Source organism: Cornus florida, unplaced genomic scaffold (assembly GCF_030987335.1).
Source record: "Cornus florida cultivar Cherokee Brave unplaced genomic scaffold, ASM3098733v1 CherokeeBrave_3.0.0_Hap2_Chr05, whole genome shotgun sequence".
NCBI classification, from domain to species: Eukaryota; Viridiplantae; Streptophyta; class Magnoliopsida; order Cornales; family Cornaceae; genus Cornus; species Cornus florida.
The window spans coordinates 6,502,674-6,521,830 of record NW_026775575.1 but is presented as its reverse complement, the minus strand read 5'-3'; the positions used below and the strand labels follow the sequence as shown (position 1 = coordinate 6,521,830).

Genomic DNA, 19,157 nt, shown 5'->3' with positions numbered 1-19,157 from the left:
GTTCAAATGGAGCTGAACCGGTTCAACTTGGACAGTGAGTTATTGGAAGATGTGAGAAACAGTTTCTTAATTGGTTTTGGAACCCAAAAGACTTGGAGAAGAAGTTGTAGATGTATTTTAGAGTTGAAGACTGATATGGTAACTCCTTGTAGGCAAGTTGATACTTGTCCAACAAGGAATTGGGTTTGAAGACTATAAATAGATATGAGTATGAGAGAAAATTGTAGAGATTGTGAGAGAGAAAAGAGTGTGTAATCAAGTTTTTAAAGTAAATTAGTCGTTCTTCGCCCGTGGACTAGGCAATTTGCCAAACCACGTAAATCTCTTTTCTTGCTTGCGTTTTTTTTTTTTCCTGTTATATTTGCCGATAAATTCGTAGCCACAGAGGGAAAAGTAGGGGCAACTGCTCCCACTGAACTTTTAATATTTTTAAATTTTATATGGAAAGATTTTTATATTTGTATATAATTGTCCTTCTAAAATTTGACAGTGCACATATATAAACTATATATATATATAACTAAAAGCCCATTCAGAAAAAGGAATATAATTATGACACAATTGTAAATATATATAATATATCTATCAATTTATCACTTTTCCATAAAATATGATATTTTTTTCCACTTTCCCAAAATATTATATTCTTTCTCACTTTCCCAAAAAAAAATTAAATTAATAAATAAAAAAAACATTTCATCAAGATATTCTTTCACACTTTTGACTTTACCACAAACAAATGGATTGTTTCCATCACATTTTCCTTTTTGCGATTCTTCAACATTTCACAAATTCACAATCCAAGCAAAGCAAGCGGAGCAACCATTTACTAGTAGACAAACTCAGTCAGTCATACTACATTGCGGTAGACAGGTAATCTAATATATTTTTTTTACGATTATTATTTGATATTATAATTTTAATTAGAAAAATTTTTAGTTATTACTATCAAAATTATTTTAGGATTTTTTGTTCTTTCAAAATTTAATTTGTGTAATTGTGTTACTAATTATTATTCTCTAAATAAGATTTAGAATTTTTTTTATTTGCAGCCCAAATCAATGAAATCACATATTCACTTACTTTTTCAAATTTTTCAATTAATTGGATTATCTGATAATAACTTGTAAGGTTAATTATCTACATATCTTGTTTTTTATTTCATTTTTTTTATTTTTAATATGAATGAATTTTTATTATGAGTAGATTGGCATTATGACATAGTAGTTATTAAGAATGTTTGTAAACATTGAATTTTTTGAAAAGAAATTGGTTATCATGGAATTTTATTTTTATTTTTTTTTTACATATGTGATATATTAGAACACTTAGATTTAAGTAACTGTGTTATTTTCTTTTTCATATCTTATTCTTGATTTATTGAATATGTTTTTTTTTAGTACATTTAATTGAATGAACTCAATTTTGAAACAGTAATGAATAATTTGAAAAGATATTACAAAGGAATATAAGACTTACCATCCCCTCAAAAAAGAAATGATGACAACTCAACAAAAAGTCGTATGGAGATTGACTTAGCAAATATTCATTACGAACTAGGATTACAGATTATACATTATTGCTATTAAAGATTGCCCCCACATAAGGAAATTCATCGCTATGCCCATTGGCCAATTGTGTGTGAAACCTAACAGTTCCATTGTGAGCAGATGTATGTTCTTCTATAAGTAGTAGACAACTTGCTGCTCTAAACAGGGATTTTGAACTCTAGCAGTTAAAGTAACTCCAATGGGCTGCTATTTGGGCTGCTATTTTCAAAATATAGCACGTAGGTTTAAAATGGACTTTCCAATGGCATGCTAAATGGACTGCCAAAATATAACTTTGTCAAATGTTGTACCAAATATAACACAACATATAACTATTGTCAAATCTGCTATTGCTCTCTTCCTTCTCTTTCGCATGGGCTGCCAATTTGGTGTTAGGCTGCCAATTTGGTGTTGGGCTTGTGTATATATATATGTCAATTGTGCTTGTATGTGTGTGTGTGTGTGTGTGTATGAATGTTTTTATTTATTTATTTTTAATAAGGCAAATAAGCTAAAAAAAAAAAAAAAAAAAAGATGGTTGTTTAAAATTATAGTTAGGAATGGTAGTCGAAAAATAATGATTGTTGTGTCAAAAAATAGTATTTTGGATGAAATACACCATTAAAATAAAATTGTTAAAATATAAAATTTTGACATTATAACTACTCTCAAAATATAAATTTGACACGCATAAATAACATTTACATTAAAAATGGTCTTAGTCAACTCTACAAGGAGAAGACTGTCTGTTATGGAGCCAGCAAACGTCCTATAGGCTGTACCTAGTACTTTCAAGCTTATCCACTATTGCGGTGCCGCGTCACAAGGATAAGAATGACTTATACAAAGCAAACAAGCTACATCTCTATTCACTTTATCAAATTTGAAGCATAGTATTTTGGGGCTGAAAAGTGGAACCAAGACCCCAAATGACAACCTTTTTCATGAAAATCATTTTAAGTGTATTGGCTGAACCAATTTTCCTTATTGAGGAGGACCTTAAAAGCATTTGAATCATAATGTGACATACTATTACTTTACAAAGATTCCAACTCTCACCAAACTCTCGGCCCCATGGTCTTGAACTTGATCTTCAAACTTTGAGTTCCATCGCCATGAGCTTATCCAAAAGAATATTTTCAGGACTTATTTGTCATTCAATAAGAGAAGTAGGAATTGGTTATAATTTTTCCTTGTCATTTGCAATTATGTATTGACATTAGATTCTTCTTTCTAGCATTGCATGCATGCATGCATAATGTCAAAAATTCATTACAGGCTTCATTTGGATAAATAAATAAATAAACAAAGGGTAACATTAGTTATGGAAAAAAGGAAAAGATAGCAATTACCTATATTCATACGTGGATAAATAATGAAGAAAAAAAAAATGATAACATTCTTGTTTGGAAAAAGTAAAAGAGAGAAAAGAAAATAAACTATTTTAGCCATTTTACTACCATATCCTAAATTTAATGTGGGATCCAAAGTCTTCTAAACTTTTTTATTAAAATATTAAGGTTATTTTTGGTATTATGAAAGTGTCACTTAAATTGTTATTCTATCTCCAAATCTTCCCACTTTTGGAAGGATAGCAAATGAGAGATATGGAGAGATAAGGTATCCCTCCAAATTTCTCCAAATCCTTTCTTTTATCTCCTCATTAACAAACCAAATATCAATATCCCTTCCTTTCTTTCTTTCTTTCTTTTCTTTTCCTTCGAATCCCATCAATCCAAACGAAACCTACATGTAATATCAATCACTATGGTTCAACACATCAATGTGTGCGCACAAACACACGACACAACATATAAACAACAACAAAATACTATCAGAGGATTTCCCTCTCCATAGAAGGATACAACAAAATTCTAAGCTCCCATCAATAAAAGATAATTATGATATGCTTCAAGACAAGGCCTGGCTTTGTTCATTGCCCTATTGAAAGAGAGGACAGCAGCTTAAACGTTGGATTATCAAACTATGTCCTGTAAAAACCCCTCAGCTCTTTCAAACATATACTAATCGCTTCTACAGACAAGTTTAATTTCTACATAGAAAGGCATGATTGCCCACGCAATGGTTCTCGAGCTATATTGGACTAACATAAATTAAGAGTCAACAAACAATGCCACACCAAGAATACCCAACAGAAGGAACCCCATTCACTAACAAAAGCTACCAGAGATTTACGGGTACTGCAGAAGAAAATATCCCCATTGTGCTTTTTCTAACAAATGGAGTATTTATTCAAAAATTCCACCACAAATTTAACTATTTGTACAAATACTGTGACAAAAAATCAGTTACCTCTGCTGCGGCCTCATAAGCACCCTCCACACATCGGCCCAAGGCCACACCATATACATAATTGCCTCCAAGGAACAGCCCTTCAAATCCACCATTTTTAAGAGCAGCTTTTGCAGAATCAACGATGTCAAAATGACCAATTAAGAACTGTGGAATGGCTTGAGGCCACACTTTCACCCCCAAAACAAGTGGATCCTTTGCATTAGAATTTATTAGCGTCTTTCTCAGGTCACGATCAACTGCTTCCACAAGTTCACCCTGCGTCTGATATAAAAAAAAAAAAAAAAAAAAAGGTATTAGGAAGCACAAAGATAAAAATAATAATAATAAAAGATGTTTTCTAAGTATATTCAAACCCTGAAACACAAAGGCACCAGGGGAAAGGAGGAGGGAGGAACAATATATAGTTATGAAAACAAAAGACCATTTCCACAGGAATAAATAGCAGCAACTACAAAACTTCTACACAAGCCGCAATAAGATCATGAAGATGAAACACAAGTCAATTCAGTTATGCAACCAGGGACCTGTAGGTTGAGCTGTAATGTCATGTATACAGTAATCTTTTGAAGCATGTGTCTCTAGGATTATGGCTACTCAAGCAGTACAAAGTACAAACTGCTATGATTCCCCCCAAAGAAGAAAAGGTATTTGAATAAACAAGGTTTCGGTTGGCAAAAATGTAGCAATGGCATAAAACCCAAGCTCTCTCACATTATATTCTTATTTTGTCAAAACCCACAAAGTTCATCTCAGGAATTTAGTTCATCTCATAAAGAGTCAAATTAACAGTAAAGTATGGCCTAACCAAACACTTCAAGGCTCTGTTTGTTTCAATGCAAAATGTTTTCCAAAAAGCATTTTTAGCATTTTTTGGTGTTTGGTTACCTTTTAACATTTAAACTTTATTTTGCAAGGTACATCAAATGACCAAAAACTACTTAATGTTTTAACATTTGAAGTAACAGGGCAATGACATATTCCAAATCACTGGTTCTCTGTCCCAACACAGCAGTATAGCACCATATAATGTGTGTATGTGTGTGTATGTGCGCGTGAGAGATAGAGACGATGCTTCGGGTTGAGTGAATATCAGCAGAGAGAGAGACGCTGTTTTGGTTGAGCAAAGATCAGCTGAGAGAGAGAGAGAGAGAGAGAGAGAGAGAGAGAGGGAGAGAGAGACTGCTGTTTTGGATGAACGAAGATTAACACAGAAGTTCGAGCCATAGTGGTTAATGAAAAGGGCAATAGTCCCGAAGGGCAATTTCAACTGTAATTCAGCACGTATAATAGACTCAAAGGAAATTTGCTAGGACATCACCCCTCCAGAGAGAGATCGTCGTCTGTCTACCGCTCTGGCTGTTGGTTGGATAGGGAGCTAAAAGAAGCAACAGTACAAACCCTAGAAAATAGTGGAAGCAAAGAGAGTGAAAGGATGGATAAAGTCTTGAGAAAATGAAGAAGGCAACAATGTCAAAAATTTGACGTAGAAACTAGAAACAAAGTTGATATGCATCATGCATAGTTGGAATTGGATAAAAAGAAGGAAATTGAAGGAGAGATGAAGACTGAAGAAAGAGTGAGTCAGAGATCATAACAGTTCATTTTTTCCTGAGACACCAAACACCGGAGAACTTAAAAACAAAAAGTATATTACATGTAAAAAGTTTTACATGAAAAATAATTACTTCAAAATACAAGAGCCAAGAAAAAATAAAGAATGAAATTACCTGGATCTCCCATGAGGTTTTTTAGCTCATCACTTTCAGATAAAACTTTGTGGAAATTGCAGTCGACCTCCTTGAGGTTTCATTAAATTTCAGATATTTCCCTTGGCTTTAATGCACCATTAAGTTCATTAAGGAATTTTTCACAGTATGTCAATTATCACCTTCATTTTGATAAAAAAAGTCTTTAATAGCCTCATAGTAAAGGGAATTTTCCTGTTGTAACAGAGCTATGAACCAGAAAGCTAAGACTTTGTTCTCTGACCTATTTTAATGTTTTTGTGGTGGAGGATGTTAGACTTTGTTCTCTGTGCTATTCAGTCAAAGGATTGGAATGTTGCTTACTGGTATGAACAGTTTTTTGGTGCAGGAAATTGTCTATGTTGTTTGGCTTATATGTTCTTCCAATGCCCTTGGAACTGCAGGCTGAAGGTGGGATGGGATACTGCCACTGAATGGCATTGGTTGCCGGCTAGGAGTGGTAAATGGCGGTTTGCTTGGTGTAGATTTATACTGATTACCATTTCTTTACAAAATTGCTGGTGGGATTGGTGGTTATTCTTTTTCCTCTGAGCTGGGATTTGGTACCATGGGGCTATGCCCCCATCTCTTGTACAATTGTCCTCTTTAATTAAAATAATGTAGCTCCCATCTTCTAATTACAACCACTAGAACCCCCATCTCTTGTACAATTGTTCTCTTTAATTATAAATAATAATAATAATAATAATAATTAAAACAATATTGTTCCCATCTTCTAATTACGACCACTAGTGTCGTCACCACCACCACTTCGCATCGCCACCAACTCCTAGGTTCTCTCCTCCTCAAACCTCAGTATCCTTCATGATTTTGTACAATCTCACCTACTTTAATTACTAATATGGGTTGTGATCTTATCTCTAATTTAAAAGCAAGATGACAATGTCTTCCAAGGCAATGGAACACCCAAGTCCAAGGTTGAAATTCTGAATCAGAACTTAGAGAAAGGTAGACAGTGAAGGAAAGACCTAGACACACAAAAAAACAAAAACAAAAAAAATACCAAATAATGCCTAACAGCTTTTTGGCTTAGAAGATGGTTCAACTCCACCTCTACCACCCTTGCCCATCCTCTCTCTCTCTCTCTCTCTCTCTCTCTCTGTTATCATAGCAGCACAGGACCACCTCTACCCTCTCTCTCTATCTCTCTCTTTCTATATATATACATATATATTATCATAGCAGCACAGGAAAATCACACAACACAAAGCCATTTCAGCTGCAAAAAACTCATCATCATTATGTATGTACCAGAAATATACATATATATATCTTGGTTATGGTTTCTCTATCCCAAGACCATCCAGAAACTCTCAAATGAGAGAAACCAGCTTTAGGGAGAGTCAAGCCTTCAATATTCCAAGGAGATCTCCAATTGTCCAACCGCATCGAGTTTCAGAGCGTAGGTATCTACACAATTAGATGTTCTATATCAGATTGGACCTTTCCCTAACATATGAAAAATCATATGGAAATGAGACCTGAAATGATGATGAAATGAGCATTCCATTTATTCTTCTAAAAGAAGAAGTTTTGGGTTTTGGCTTCCTCAATCCGAGAGCCAAGAGCTATATTTATATACAAGAATAGGGTACAAAGAAAGGAAACCAAATTAAAGAAAAACAGGAAATATGCCAAAATCTACGTGATTCCATGATAATAGGGATCTTATCTACGTGATCCCATGATAATAGGGATCTTACATAAAACACCTAATAAAATGCTGAAAAAAGCTAATAAAAATAAAAATAATAATAATACAGATATTTCAACACTCCCCCTCAAGCTGGAGTGAAGATATCAATCAAGCCCAATTTGGTACTCAAGGAATGAAGCAAAGATGGACCAACAGATTTGGTGAACACATCTGTCGACTGATTAGAGGACCGAACAAAGCACTGCTTGATAATCCCCAAACGAACCTTCTCTCTGATAAAATGGATGTCCACCTCTATATGTTTAGTCCCGTCGTGAAGAACAGAATCTGAAGCAAGTATGATGACTTATTATCACAAAACAAGTCTAAGGACTGTTATTCACTTAGCCCTAGTTCCTCCAAGAAAGATCGAAGCCAAAGAATCTCAAAAGTACCTTAGGCCATGGCACGATACTCAGCCTCTGCTGAAGATCTCGAAACTAGCAGTTAATGGCTTAGATTTCTTTCGTAATTTGATTTGCCAGAAACCAGCTTTACAATCAAACTTGCTAAAGATTTTTGCTCCACGATTTTGATTGAGAAGAACATCTTTTCTAGGAATAAAATAACCATCAAAGATTAAATGTTCATTAAGCCGTTTATAGTTGATTACCATTCGGGCTTTACCTCTTTTTACCTCACTATGGTTTCTTACCATAAAAGCAGGGCTGCTATGAGGACTGCGGGTACGTTCAATGAGCTTCTTTTCAAGTAGGTCTTGAAGCTGAGTGTCAAATTCGTCGATATCTTTGCGAAGATAGATCATTGGTTTGACACGAATGATGACGTTATCGTCCTTGAGTTTTAAGCTGCAAAACGAGGACTTCTTTTCCACAAGTTTAATGGATTATCAGAAAAATTTTGGCGTAAGGAGTCATATAACCAGTGGGTATCATTTAAGACAAGTAAATTATTTTCACGTTTTGGGGGAGAAAATTTTTCATTACAAACAGAAGCTAAATTTTCTTGAATCGGAATTTCAACAACTGTTTGATCTTTTAGAGTTAAAGAAATGGTTTTTTCTTTTAACTGTAAAGGAAGGTAACTATATATAAAGTTACATCCAAGAATGAAATCACCATGCATGTATGGGAAACAAAAGATTTTTGGAACAATGAATTTTTTATCATTCAACCAAATAGCAACATCTTTTGCTTTAAATTGTATAACATTCATGGGTGCTTCGGCATCGATACCTTGGACACCAATTGGATGTTTCATCTGCTACCATTTTTCTAGTGGAATAGCATTGTATCGGCAGCAACTGGTGGTAGCTCCGGTATCGATAAGGACACAAAGGCTATATGGTTTATATCCTTTGAAATTAAATAGATCATTGACATAGGTATGTTTACGTTTTCGTCCTTGTGAAGGAGCAATGAGGATTTCATCATTTCCGGTGCGAAAATGAAAAAACTTGGCAGAGTTCATATGATGAGTGGAACTGGGTAAGAAGGGAGCATGGCTTCTATCTATAGGAGCTTTACCTTTTTCCGTCCAAGTAAATTTGTGACGAGGAGGTGCATCGGTAGACAGTCGGGGGGGAAGGATTTTTTCCCATCCGATACTTCTTGCAGAAGCAGAGCACTGTAACTGCGGAGGCTTTTCTTTATTGGTAATATAAAGATTTGAGCCAGATGCATGAATAGTAGCAACAGTGGGTTCTGTAATGCGTAGTTTTGGTTCAGAATTGATGTTATCAAATAACCAGTTTCAAGGAATTTCTAGATCAGTCCAATTGAGTAGTTTTGGCTCAATGATAGTATCAAAAGGGCGCGGTTCAAACAAAGTGACTAGTTTAGAGTCAATTGTGGGAATCGTAGCAGTTTCAGGTTCGCGAGTAAGTTCGTATAGAACTTTCCATTGGATACCTAAACTGGGAGAATCAAAGTCCATTTGAAGTTTAGACAATTGGAGTCTGACTTGAAGTACTTTCTCAATATTTGGATCAGAAAGTGAAACAAAATAATTAGGTTTGATTTTGAACCACATTAGATTGTTAACAAGGTTGGATTGTACGCCACCGATAAGGGCATCGACTGGCTTATGGAAACGATTATCCATGACGATCACAATGACTGGTTGGTCGGTGCCGCGTCGGAACAGTGAGGTAATTTTGATCTGAACTAAACCGATATGAATATATCATGCAAGGGGATTTTGCTGTTTCCATCGTTCGATTTTATCCTTACTAAGGATATTGAAACCACATCTGCCATTAGAGGTGTAGTCTATCGTGGTGTTGCCACTGAACTGTTCCAAAATTCGTTTAGAAAAGAAGGAGAAGCGAGAAGTTTTATAAACTTCTTCTTTTTTTATCTTTTGGAGTTTATCAAACTAAATGAGTTGTTCGTTTGAAAACTGAACTTCTTCACCAATGATATCACTAAGTTTAATAGAGGTGTCTTCTTCGGGTTTCGAAGGAGTGAAGTTGATCATACAAATAGTGTCGATATCACTATCGGTATTACTACTGTCTGTAGAACAAGAGGTTTGACTGGAGATCTCGTATAGAACATCTTCGGAGTCAGAAAGCTCGTGACCATATACAACACAGAGATTATCTGTTTGTAAATGCTTGATCATCCTAGAGGCACTCTTTCCTTTTTTAGGACAATTTGTTGCAAAATGACCGGATTCGTTGCAAATATAACATTTACAATCTTTTTTGATTTCTGGTGTTTTGGAGGTGGCTTCGGAAGCCTTTGTTTTTCCCTTTCGCTTTTTTGGCTTTACGGGAACAGAAGTAGGTGTAGGTTTGACATACTTCTTTGAAGAGCGAATTGGCCTTTTGCCGGGTTGCCATTTATGCCACCGATAAGTTTTGCGCTTCGTGGAATGACGAAGACGGCTAGCAGCTTTATAAGGTGCACAACCAATTTTCCAAGTTTCTTGAAGAATTTTATCACAACAGCGTTGTCCTTCTACGGTATTGCTGATCTGATTTTTGACCTGTTTTTTGGCTTTAGTCTCAAAACATTTTTCGTTGATGAGACGGTAAACAAAATTAGTACGATATCCAAGATTGTCTGGTTTCTGGATTCGAACTAGGAAATCAGGATAGCCTTTGGTTGCAAGTTCATCCCAAGGGTTTAGGAGTTTGTGAAAAAATTGAGGTAACCAATGCTCGATTGCATTTGGTGGAAGTCGTCTAAAATATTTGGTAAAAATTTTGATTTTGACGTAGGCTGGGAACCTGCATATGTCGCATAACTCTATTTTGGAGAGGGCGCAAGTTGCATCATCGGTGAGGAGTTGTTCTCCTATATGGCCGACCAATTCTTCTTTAAGAATTTTGACAAATCCTCTTAGAACTCCATCGATCTTATCGAAGTTATTTAAGAGTTCGTCTTTTTGACGTTGGCCTTGAGTAGTTTGATCCCATTGTCTAAGCCAATCAAGAGCATTACCTTGTAGGGTTGCAGAAATGTAATCAAGAAAACGATCGCGTTGCCAGGTGCCTTTCTGGTTGTTAACGAGAATGGCCAAGGATTGTGCCCATTCATCGATGGTTTTTAAATGATCTTTGTAAGGGACATTAGAAAGATCTAGATAAGTTCCATTTTGTGAAATGGGAAACTTATTGAGGTCATCTTTTCTCGTGTATGTGGGAAAAGTTGAAAAATCATATTTATATGATGGAGTATAGACAGAGGGCTTTTTAGGCTCACTTTTTTCTGTGGAATCAGCAGGAAGGCTAGTGGATGGAACTTCTTCTGCTAGGAGAATGTCTTTGGAAGGGAAGTCGCCATAAAACAATTCATCCAGAAGTGTGTCTGATACACGTTTCTTATTTTTTGATTTTGAATCAGTGGTTGGCTGAGGATCTGCTTCGATGGTTTCATCGAGAGCTTCAGAAGAAGAAGATGAGTCAGATTTGTCGGAGAAGACATATATCTGTTCTTTATCGGAAACTTCGTCAGATTCGGAGTCACTGTTAGTTACCAGTGGTGTAAAACCGAAATGAGAAAGGAGATCTTCATTTTGTAAAGAGATTTGTTTCATTTGATTGATGATGTGTGTGCTTTCATCAATTGTGATCTGGGGACTAATATAAAGTGCTTGAAGACAACTTAATTGGTCAACAATACTTTCATAATCATCATGACTATAACTTGGTGAGGGATTCTCACTTAGTACTTTGATTTCTTCATTCCCATAAAAAAGGGGTTTTACCTTAAATCGAGGAGTAGGTTCTTCTTGGGTGGAAGAAGAAAGGTGGTCTTCTGTGAAAACAGATTCTTTAGCTTTGTCAGGGTCCCGAAGAGGGTCAGGAGGGTAGAGATCAGATAGTTTGGCCTTTCTTAGTTTGGCTAAATCTATATGCATCTGATGGATCTGTTCCTGAAGTACGGTAGTATCTTGGGAACCGGAAAGGGTGAAAATCTGAGTAAGAGTTTCAAGCTTGTCGTTCAAGGAGATCATTCCTTGTTGAACATCCTTAAAGGAAGAGTCCATGTGGGTATTGGTTGCTTCCAGGTTATGCTGAAAGTTGATCTGCCAATCAGTAACCATATCTATAAGAAAATTCATTCCTGCTCCGATTTGGTTAAATGTGAGCGGTTCAGAATGTGGAAAGTGAGAGATATGACGATAGCTATTTGGATCTTGACCAGCTATATTACGAATACAGTTGACAGAACTAGTTTGTGGCATAGAAACAGTTAAAGGTTCTTAAGACCATTTGATTGCTGTTAAGGTGCCTAAGACCAAAAGTTCCTGTTAAAAGCTTACGTAACGTCTCACAGACAAATAAGCAAGGACAGGATAATATGGGCATTAAACAATGGTACCAAATTTGATAAGGTTGGAAGAAACGAGTTTTTTCTCGACTGCCAATGGTATTGGAAATCCAAAAGGTAAGATTTCGGCTATAGTTCCACCGAGAGCTAACCTTGTAGACCATGGATTTGATCATGGCTGGAAAAGGGCTGTAAGAATCACTGGAGGTGAAAGTGAGTTTATTTACAAGACCCCAATCAATTGGTTCCATAGACCAATCAAAACCAGGAACAATGAAAAGAGTCAGTTTTGGGACTTTCTTGCCATTGTAGAGTACATCAAAGGTATTGATGTCTTCATGCATTTCATGATAAAAATATTTTATCGTTTTATAATGATCCTCGGTTTTAGAGAATATTATCTGAAAGAGCTCGGGAAGAAAAATGTTTCTTGCTTTTTCAAGAAGATAGATACGGTTGATTTTGGCAAACGTATTATGTGGAAAATCTTGTTCTCCTACTAACTGGGCTAGCTTAAGAAAACAATTTATTTGAGATAAAGAAAAATCTTTTTCCCAGTCAATAGTAAGACAGATTTGGATGCAAAGCTTTTTAAGCTCAGCTGTCATGGCTGTTTGTTCAGCTATGAGCGCTGTAAGAGAACTCAGATGTTGTCTGAATTTCTTGTTTGCACCAATTTTATGGGCTTTCCAAACGTTATTAATTTCTTCATAAAGATCGTTTGGAAGACCAGGATTATAGAAGTCGTTAACTTCTGTAGCATCCTGATGTTTTGAAAACATTTTTTGAGAGACTTGCCCCACATTATAGAAAATTGTTTGAGCATCTATAAGTGTATCATAAGCCTTAAAACACGAACCATTGAAGGAGCGAAGCTGTTTGTGGCAGTCATTCCATTCGTTATAAATTCCTGGTTGATGACCAGTAAAAACCACAAACCATTTTTTTGGCTGTGATGGAGTTGGTTTATCAATTGCCTTTTTAGCAATAGTGATCCAACCATCTTTATCGCGTGAAGGTCGAAGACCTTGTTCATCCATCTGTAACAGAGGGAATGGAAACATCAGGGTTAGATATTTCCCTTGGTCTGCTTAAGAAATCTGCAAGAAAATTGTTAGTTCCTTTAATATGTTCAATAGCAAAGGACTATTGGGCTATAACATTATACCATTTTAATCTTCGTCCGTTTAAACAATTCTTTTTGTTTATGAGGAAGTCTTTCACTGCTTGATTGTCAGTGCGAATAATAAAGTCTTCTGGAGCATGATAAATATGAAAACGTTTTATTGCTAATTTTATAGCCAGAAGTTCTTTTTCATAGATAATATAATTCTGTTCATTGGGTTTAAATTTTCCAGAATTATAACCACAAATCAATTCTTCTTGTTGAAGCTTTTTTGTGATAGGAGTTTTACGGGCTCGTATCATGTGAGTGGAAGAAATTTCTTCATTCCATTTTTCACGAGGAATGGCTTTTAGCACACATCCCCAACAGAAATCTGAGGCATCGGTTTCTAAAATGAGTTTATCACCGTTTTGAGGAAAATAAACTTCAGGGATATGGACTTAATCATTTTTGATTTTTTGAATAATGGAAGTATCACTATCAGTCCAGTCAAAAGCGGAATTCTTTTGAAGTTTCTTTATTAAAGGTAGTTCCTTTTGAGACAAATCTTTAATAAAGGTGCGTCCATAATTCAAGATGCCTAAGTTGCTTCTTACTTTTCTAGGATATAAGATGATCTCCATAGAAAGTACACAAGCTAGATGTGGAACGTCTGTCAGTCTTGGACCCAACATCGTCTACATCATTGAAACAGGATAGCCCAACCTGCCTTCTAGAATAATAGAATAATCTAAGTCCAGGATAGGACTTAAGATATCGAAGAATATGATATACCGCATCCATATAAGTTGTACGAGGCGAATGCATAAATTGACTCACAAAACTAACAGCAAAAGCCAAATCAAGACGGGTGTTGGTAAGATAAATCAATCTTCCTACCAAGCGTTGATACTGCAAGGGATCAGAAAGGAGATCTCCAGACTCAGCCGAGATCTTCATATTAGGATCCATAGGAGTGGAAGCAGGTTTACACCCAAGCATACCCGTGTCTTAAAGAAGATCTAAAAAGAGATACCATGCTTAGATCTAACAACCTCAATTCCCAAGAAAAATCTAAGCTGCCCAAGGTCTTTCACATCAAAAGCTTTAGCCAATTGAAGCTTTACTTGAGCAATTCTAGGGATGTCATTGCCAAAAATGATGATATCATCAACATAGACAACAAGAATAATACATCGACCAGTGGAGGAACAGTGGATAAAACATGTATGGTCAGAATGGCATCTAACAAACTCCATAGATAGAATTACATCACTGAAGCGGTTGAACCAAGCTCTGGAAGATTGTTTTAACCCATACAAAGACTTCTACAATCGACAGACCTTTCTAGCATACTTCCCCTCAGCCCGAAAACCGGGTGAAGGATCCATATAAATAGTCTCAAGAAGATCACCGTTAAGGAAAGCATTCTTCACATCAAGCTGATGAAGAGGCCAATTGTGAGAGGCAACCAAGGAGACAAGCAATCGAACTAAGGTCAATTTAGCCACTGGAGCGAAGGTATCATTAAAGTCTTTACCAGGAATCTGAGTAAACCTTTTGGCCACCAAACGGGCCTTATACCGATCAATAGAGCCATCGGCCAGATTTTTAACACTGAATACCCATTTGCAACCAACAATCTTTTCACCAGGAGGGAGAGATACAAGCTTCCATGTTTCATTTTGCTGCAAAGCATCCATTTCTACCATCATAGCAGACATCCTATTGGGATTCCAGAGAGCAGAGACATTTCTGGGAATGGAAATGGAATCAAGTTTGCCTAGAAAGGCTCGGTAAGACCCTGAAAGACCATCATAAGAGATATACTACGAAATAGGATGATCAGTACTACAAGTGAATCCAAATCGAGCAAGGGGTTTGCCGGTCCCGAGTGGGATACCAAGACTCAGGAACAAGGTCAGGGAAATGTAAAGGAGAGAGAGGAGATGTACCTGAACCTATATCTAAGGACGATGAAGGCAGTGGAGGCGGAGCACGAGAGTGGCGAGAATAGACCTGCAAAGGGGGCGAGGAAACCATAAGAGAAGACTTTTCTTGAAAAGGAAGAGGATGAGCAAGAGGAGAAGCCTCTTGATCGGGAGTAGAAGTTTCCTGCAAGATAGTGTTAGAACCATAAAAAGGGGTATGCTCATGAAAGGCGACATCAAGAGAGTGATACATATGTTTGTGTATAGGATCATAACACCAGTGACCATTTGACATTGAAGAGTATCCTAAAAAGATACATTTAATGGCCTTGTCATCAAGTTTAGTACGAGAAGGACTACGATTCTGAACAAAACATGTACATCCAAACACCTGAGGCATTATGGAACAAAAAAGTAATATCAGGCTGAAGCACTTGTAAGGGGGCCTTACCATTTAATACTCTACTAGGGGTACGATTAATGAGAAAAGTAGTTGTAAGAACCACCATATGCCAGTAAGTATGACTTTGGGGCATTCATACCACTTAAAAGACATCAAACAACTGACATTAGTTGGCGGTTTTTACACTCTGCCACACCATTATGTTCAAGGGTATATGCACAAGTAAGTTGATGAAGAATACCTTGTTGGTTAAGTTAAGACCGAAACTCATTGAAAACAAATTCACAACCATTGTCAGACCTAATATTCTAAATAACAGCTTTATATTGAGTTTTGATCATTTGGAGGAATTGAGTGAACAAGGAAAAAACTTTAGATTTCTTTTTAAGTAAATATACCCATGTGCAGCGAGAATAATCATCAATGAATGTGACATAATAACAACGCCCCGAAAAAGCAGTAATGGGAAAAGGACCCCACACATCAGAATGTATGAGATCAAACATATTAGGTGCACGATGCATATGAGAAATATAACTGGTTCTAGTATGTTTAGAAAGTTCCCAAATCTCACATTAAAACTTATTATCCTTACAAGCCATTATTAATGAAGGGAAAAGCAGACATAAATACTGAAAGTTTACATGCCCAAGGGGAGCATGCCATAGATTTAAAGTCTGAAAAGAAAAATCATAAGATCTAGAAACTTGAAGAACAAAGGCTTGAAGGCTTGAAGCAAGTAGAGGAGGTGTCGATGGAGGATCCCGAAAGTAGCAGAGGCCATCGTGCTCATATCCGCTGCCAAAAATCCTCTTCAAACATAGGTCCTGTAAAACACAGTAATGAGAAAAGAAAATCACTGCACAGTTTAGTGATTTGGCAAGTTGATTAAATGTAACGTTAGGAACATAAAGAACAGATGGCAAAATAATATTAGGGATAGATGAACATCTCCTTTACTACGAATAATGGTGGTTGATCCATCGACTAGACTAACAACCTGGTTAATAGGGGTAACAGGAGTAGAAAATAATGACAACTCACTAGTCATGTGATCATTAGCTCCGGAATCCAGAACCCAAGTAGGTTTTCCCGCTTTGACATGAAAAGCAGAAGGAGTACCTGTAGCTATAGTAGCCGTGGGAATAGAAGAGCCAACCCTGGTAGATAAAGCTCCAAACTGCTCCTTAAGCTGACCAATCTAGGACTATAACTAATTAAAGTCCTAAAAAGATGGTCTGTGAGGAGTTGAAGTAGGAGGGACAACAATTTGTGGAGTAGTTTATCCACTAATAGTATCGGCTACTACGGCCATAGCCAGAAGGACGATTGCGAGAAAATTTATGCTTTAGCTCGAGATAAAGCTTAAAGCAACGATCCTTTACATAAGTCGTGGCTCCACAATGTTGACAAATAACATTTCCCTCTGAAAGTCTAGAATTAGCAGCAATAGCCATCTGATCAACTAGAGTCTCTGGTAAAGCTAAGGCTGAGAGATCTAATGTCTATGCTCCTCATGGTCAACAGTAACGAAGGCATCATATAAATTAGCATAAGATAGGTGTTTATGATCTGAGTTCTAAGAGCATCATACTCAGATCGTAAACCCATCAGAAACTGGTAGGTCAGTCTCTTAGACCAAAAAAGTTGCAGCTTCTTTAGAGAAATCAGAAAGAGGTTCATACTATGCTAATTCTTCCCACCTAAACTGGAGGTACCCAAAATACTGTGATACTAACAACTTGAGTGTCTCCTGAGATGCATAAGCAATCTCCTGATAAAGTTCAAAGATACGAGCATCATTGCGGGAATGGGCATACATCATGTTAAGGGCTTGCCATAGACGAAAAACGAAAGTGTGAAACATGAACATATTATAGATACACTCCTCCATTGAATTGAAGATCCAACCCAGAATGGTGCACCTGTCCATGTCCTATGCAATATGTTTTGTATCCGTCTTTTCCGGTTCCTTGACTAGTCCCAAAAGCCAACCAGTTTTCCCTTTCCCTCCAATATAGAGTTGAAGAGAACGGGACCAAGATACGAAGTTGCGCCCATTCAAGAGCACACTAGTAACCCGTTGTGCCGGAGTACGATGTGCTGAAGATAAAGTATGCTGGACCAAGGATAAAATGTCCTTTTGGCTACTAGAATCAATCATAGTATCAAAATAAGGCTGGTCCACACGACAAAGCAGGAGGAAAGAGAAAAAAACAAGGCCGGAAAAATCGGCGCATTCCTCCAAATATACTGCCGAACAAACACCGGCAGCCCACAAAGAAAAAAAACCAGAAGGACCCTTAGGTCATAAAAAACCTAAGGGAATTCTCTTTAAAAAGGAGTCAAAAATAGAGGGTTACCCAAGGGGTCCGGCAAGGGCTGGGAGGAGATGGAGTTGCGCTGGAGGTGAGGGAAAATGGAGAGAGGGAGAGAGAAGGTGGCGGCGTTAGGGAGGAAGATGGGGAGGCAAAGGTTTTTGTTTTGCTCTGAAACCAAAAAGAAAAAGTTTTAGGTTTTGGCTTCCTCAAACCGAGAGCCAAGAGCTATATTTATATACAAGAATAGGGTACATAGAAAAACAAGAAATATGCCAAAATCTACGTGATCCCATAATTATGGAGATCTTATTTACGTGATCCCATGATTACGGGGATCTTATCTACGTGATCCCATGATAATAGGGATCTTACATAAAACACCTAATAAAAGGCTGAAAACAGCTAATAAAAATAATAATAATACAGATATTTCAACACTTCTAAAGAAAGATGATTGAAAACATACCAACATATTTTGCACATTTCTCAAGTGCGAGTAAAAAGAATGTAAAATCATCATAGATAAAGGAAGTTCAATAATTACAGTGTCCAAATTAGGTGTTCTTAAAATGAAACGTTAGCCAGAGCCCCACCCACAACCATATAGGGTTGTTTGGGAAAATGGACCTTCTTTAACAGCCTTGGGGTGATGCAGGACAAGTACTAACTTATAGTAACTACAAAGAAAGAAGGGGATAAGAATGAGAAGATAAGATGAGGCTAGATGAAGTAGGTGAGAAGAGAGAAAAATAGGGTGAGAATCAGATTGAAGGAGGTAGGCTAGATAGACGGAGGGATTAAGAACAGCAACAACAAGAGGGAGAAGAGATACAAAGGGAGTTCGCAAACACAACGGTAATATTTAATTTCTCAAAAACTGAGTTCTCAAATTACAAAGGAGCCTTTAAATAGGCAAATTATTAAACAAAACCTAAAACATAAAAATACCAAAATAAACCTAAAATTCAAACATGATCAAATATAACAATAAGCAAAAATAAAACCTTAAATTACTAAAATCCTTAATTTTATTTCTCTTTCCTCTTCTCCAAAAGTAATGTTGGAACACGTGCAACTCATGTGTGCGAATCACACCCCGTTCCCCATCAATTCTCCTTGGCTGAGAAGAACTCTTCTTGAAGTGTTAAGTGGAAAGTCTTGCTCAAAATAGCTCGTATCAACATGGCAAAACTCAACTTTAATCCATGAGATGTATAAAACTGGATAATACATCCATTGTGACTCACTCTGACCATCAATAATACCCTTAATCCAATTCCAAGGCCATAGCTCACATGATGGGAGGACAAGTGTTGCTGCTGAAATT

General features: G+C 36.7%; 1 protein-coding gene across 3 annotated transcripts in view; it reads right to left on the bottom strand.

Moving 5' to 3' along the window:
* Positions 1–3,696: 3,696 nt before the first annotated feature.
* LOC132306090 (protoporphyrinogen oxidase 1, chloroplastic) overlaps positions 3,697–19,157 on the bottom strand; it is a 49,047-nt gene continuing 33,586 nt past the window's right edge. For 2 of the 3 annotated variants that reach the window (XM_059803312.1, XM_059803309.1), the window contains one exon: positions 3,697–4,127. In XM_059803312.1, the coding sequence (XP_059659295.1) occupies positions 3,828–4,127 (300 nt within the window). In that variant the 3' untranslated portion in view covers positions 3,697–3,827. Of the gene's footprint in view, positions 4,128–16,069; positions 16,337–19,157 lie in introns of those variants that run through there. The other variant, XM_059803311.1, reaches the window with a different exon arrangement.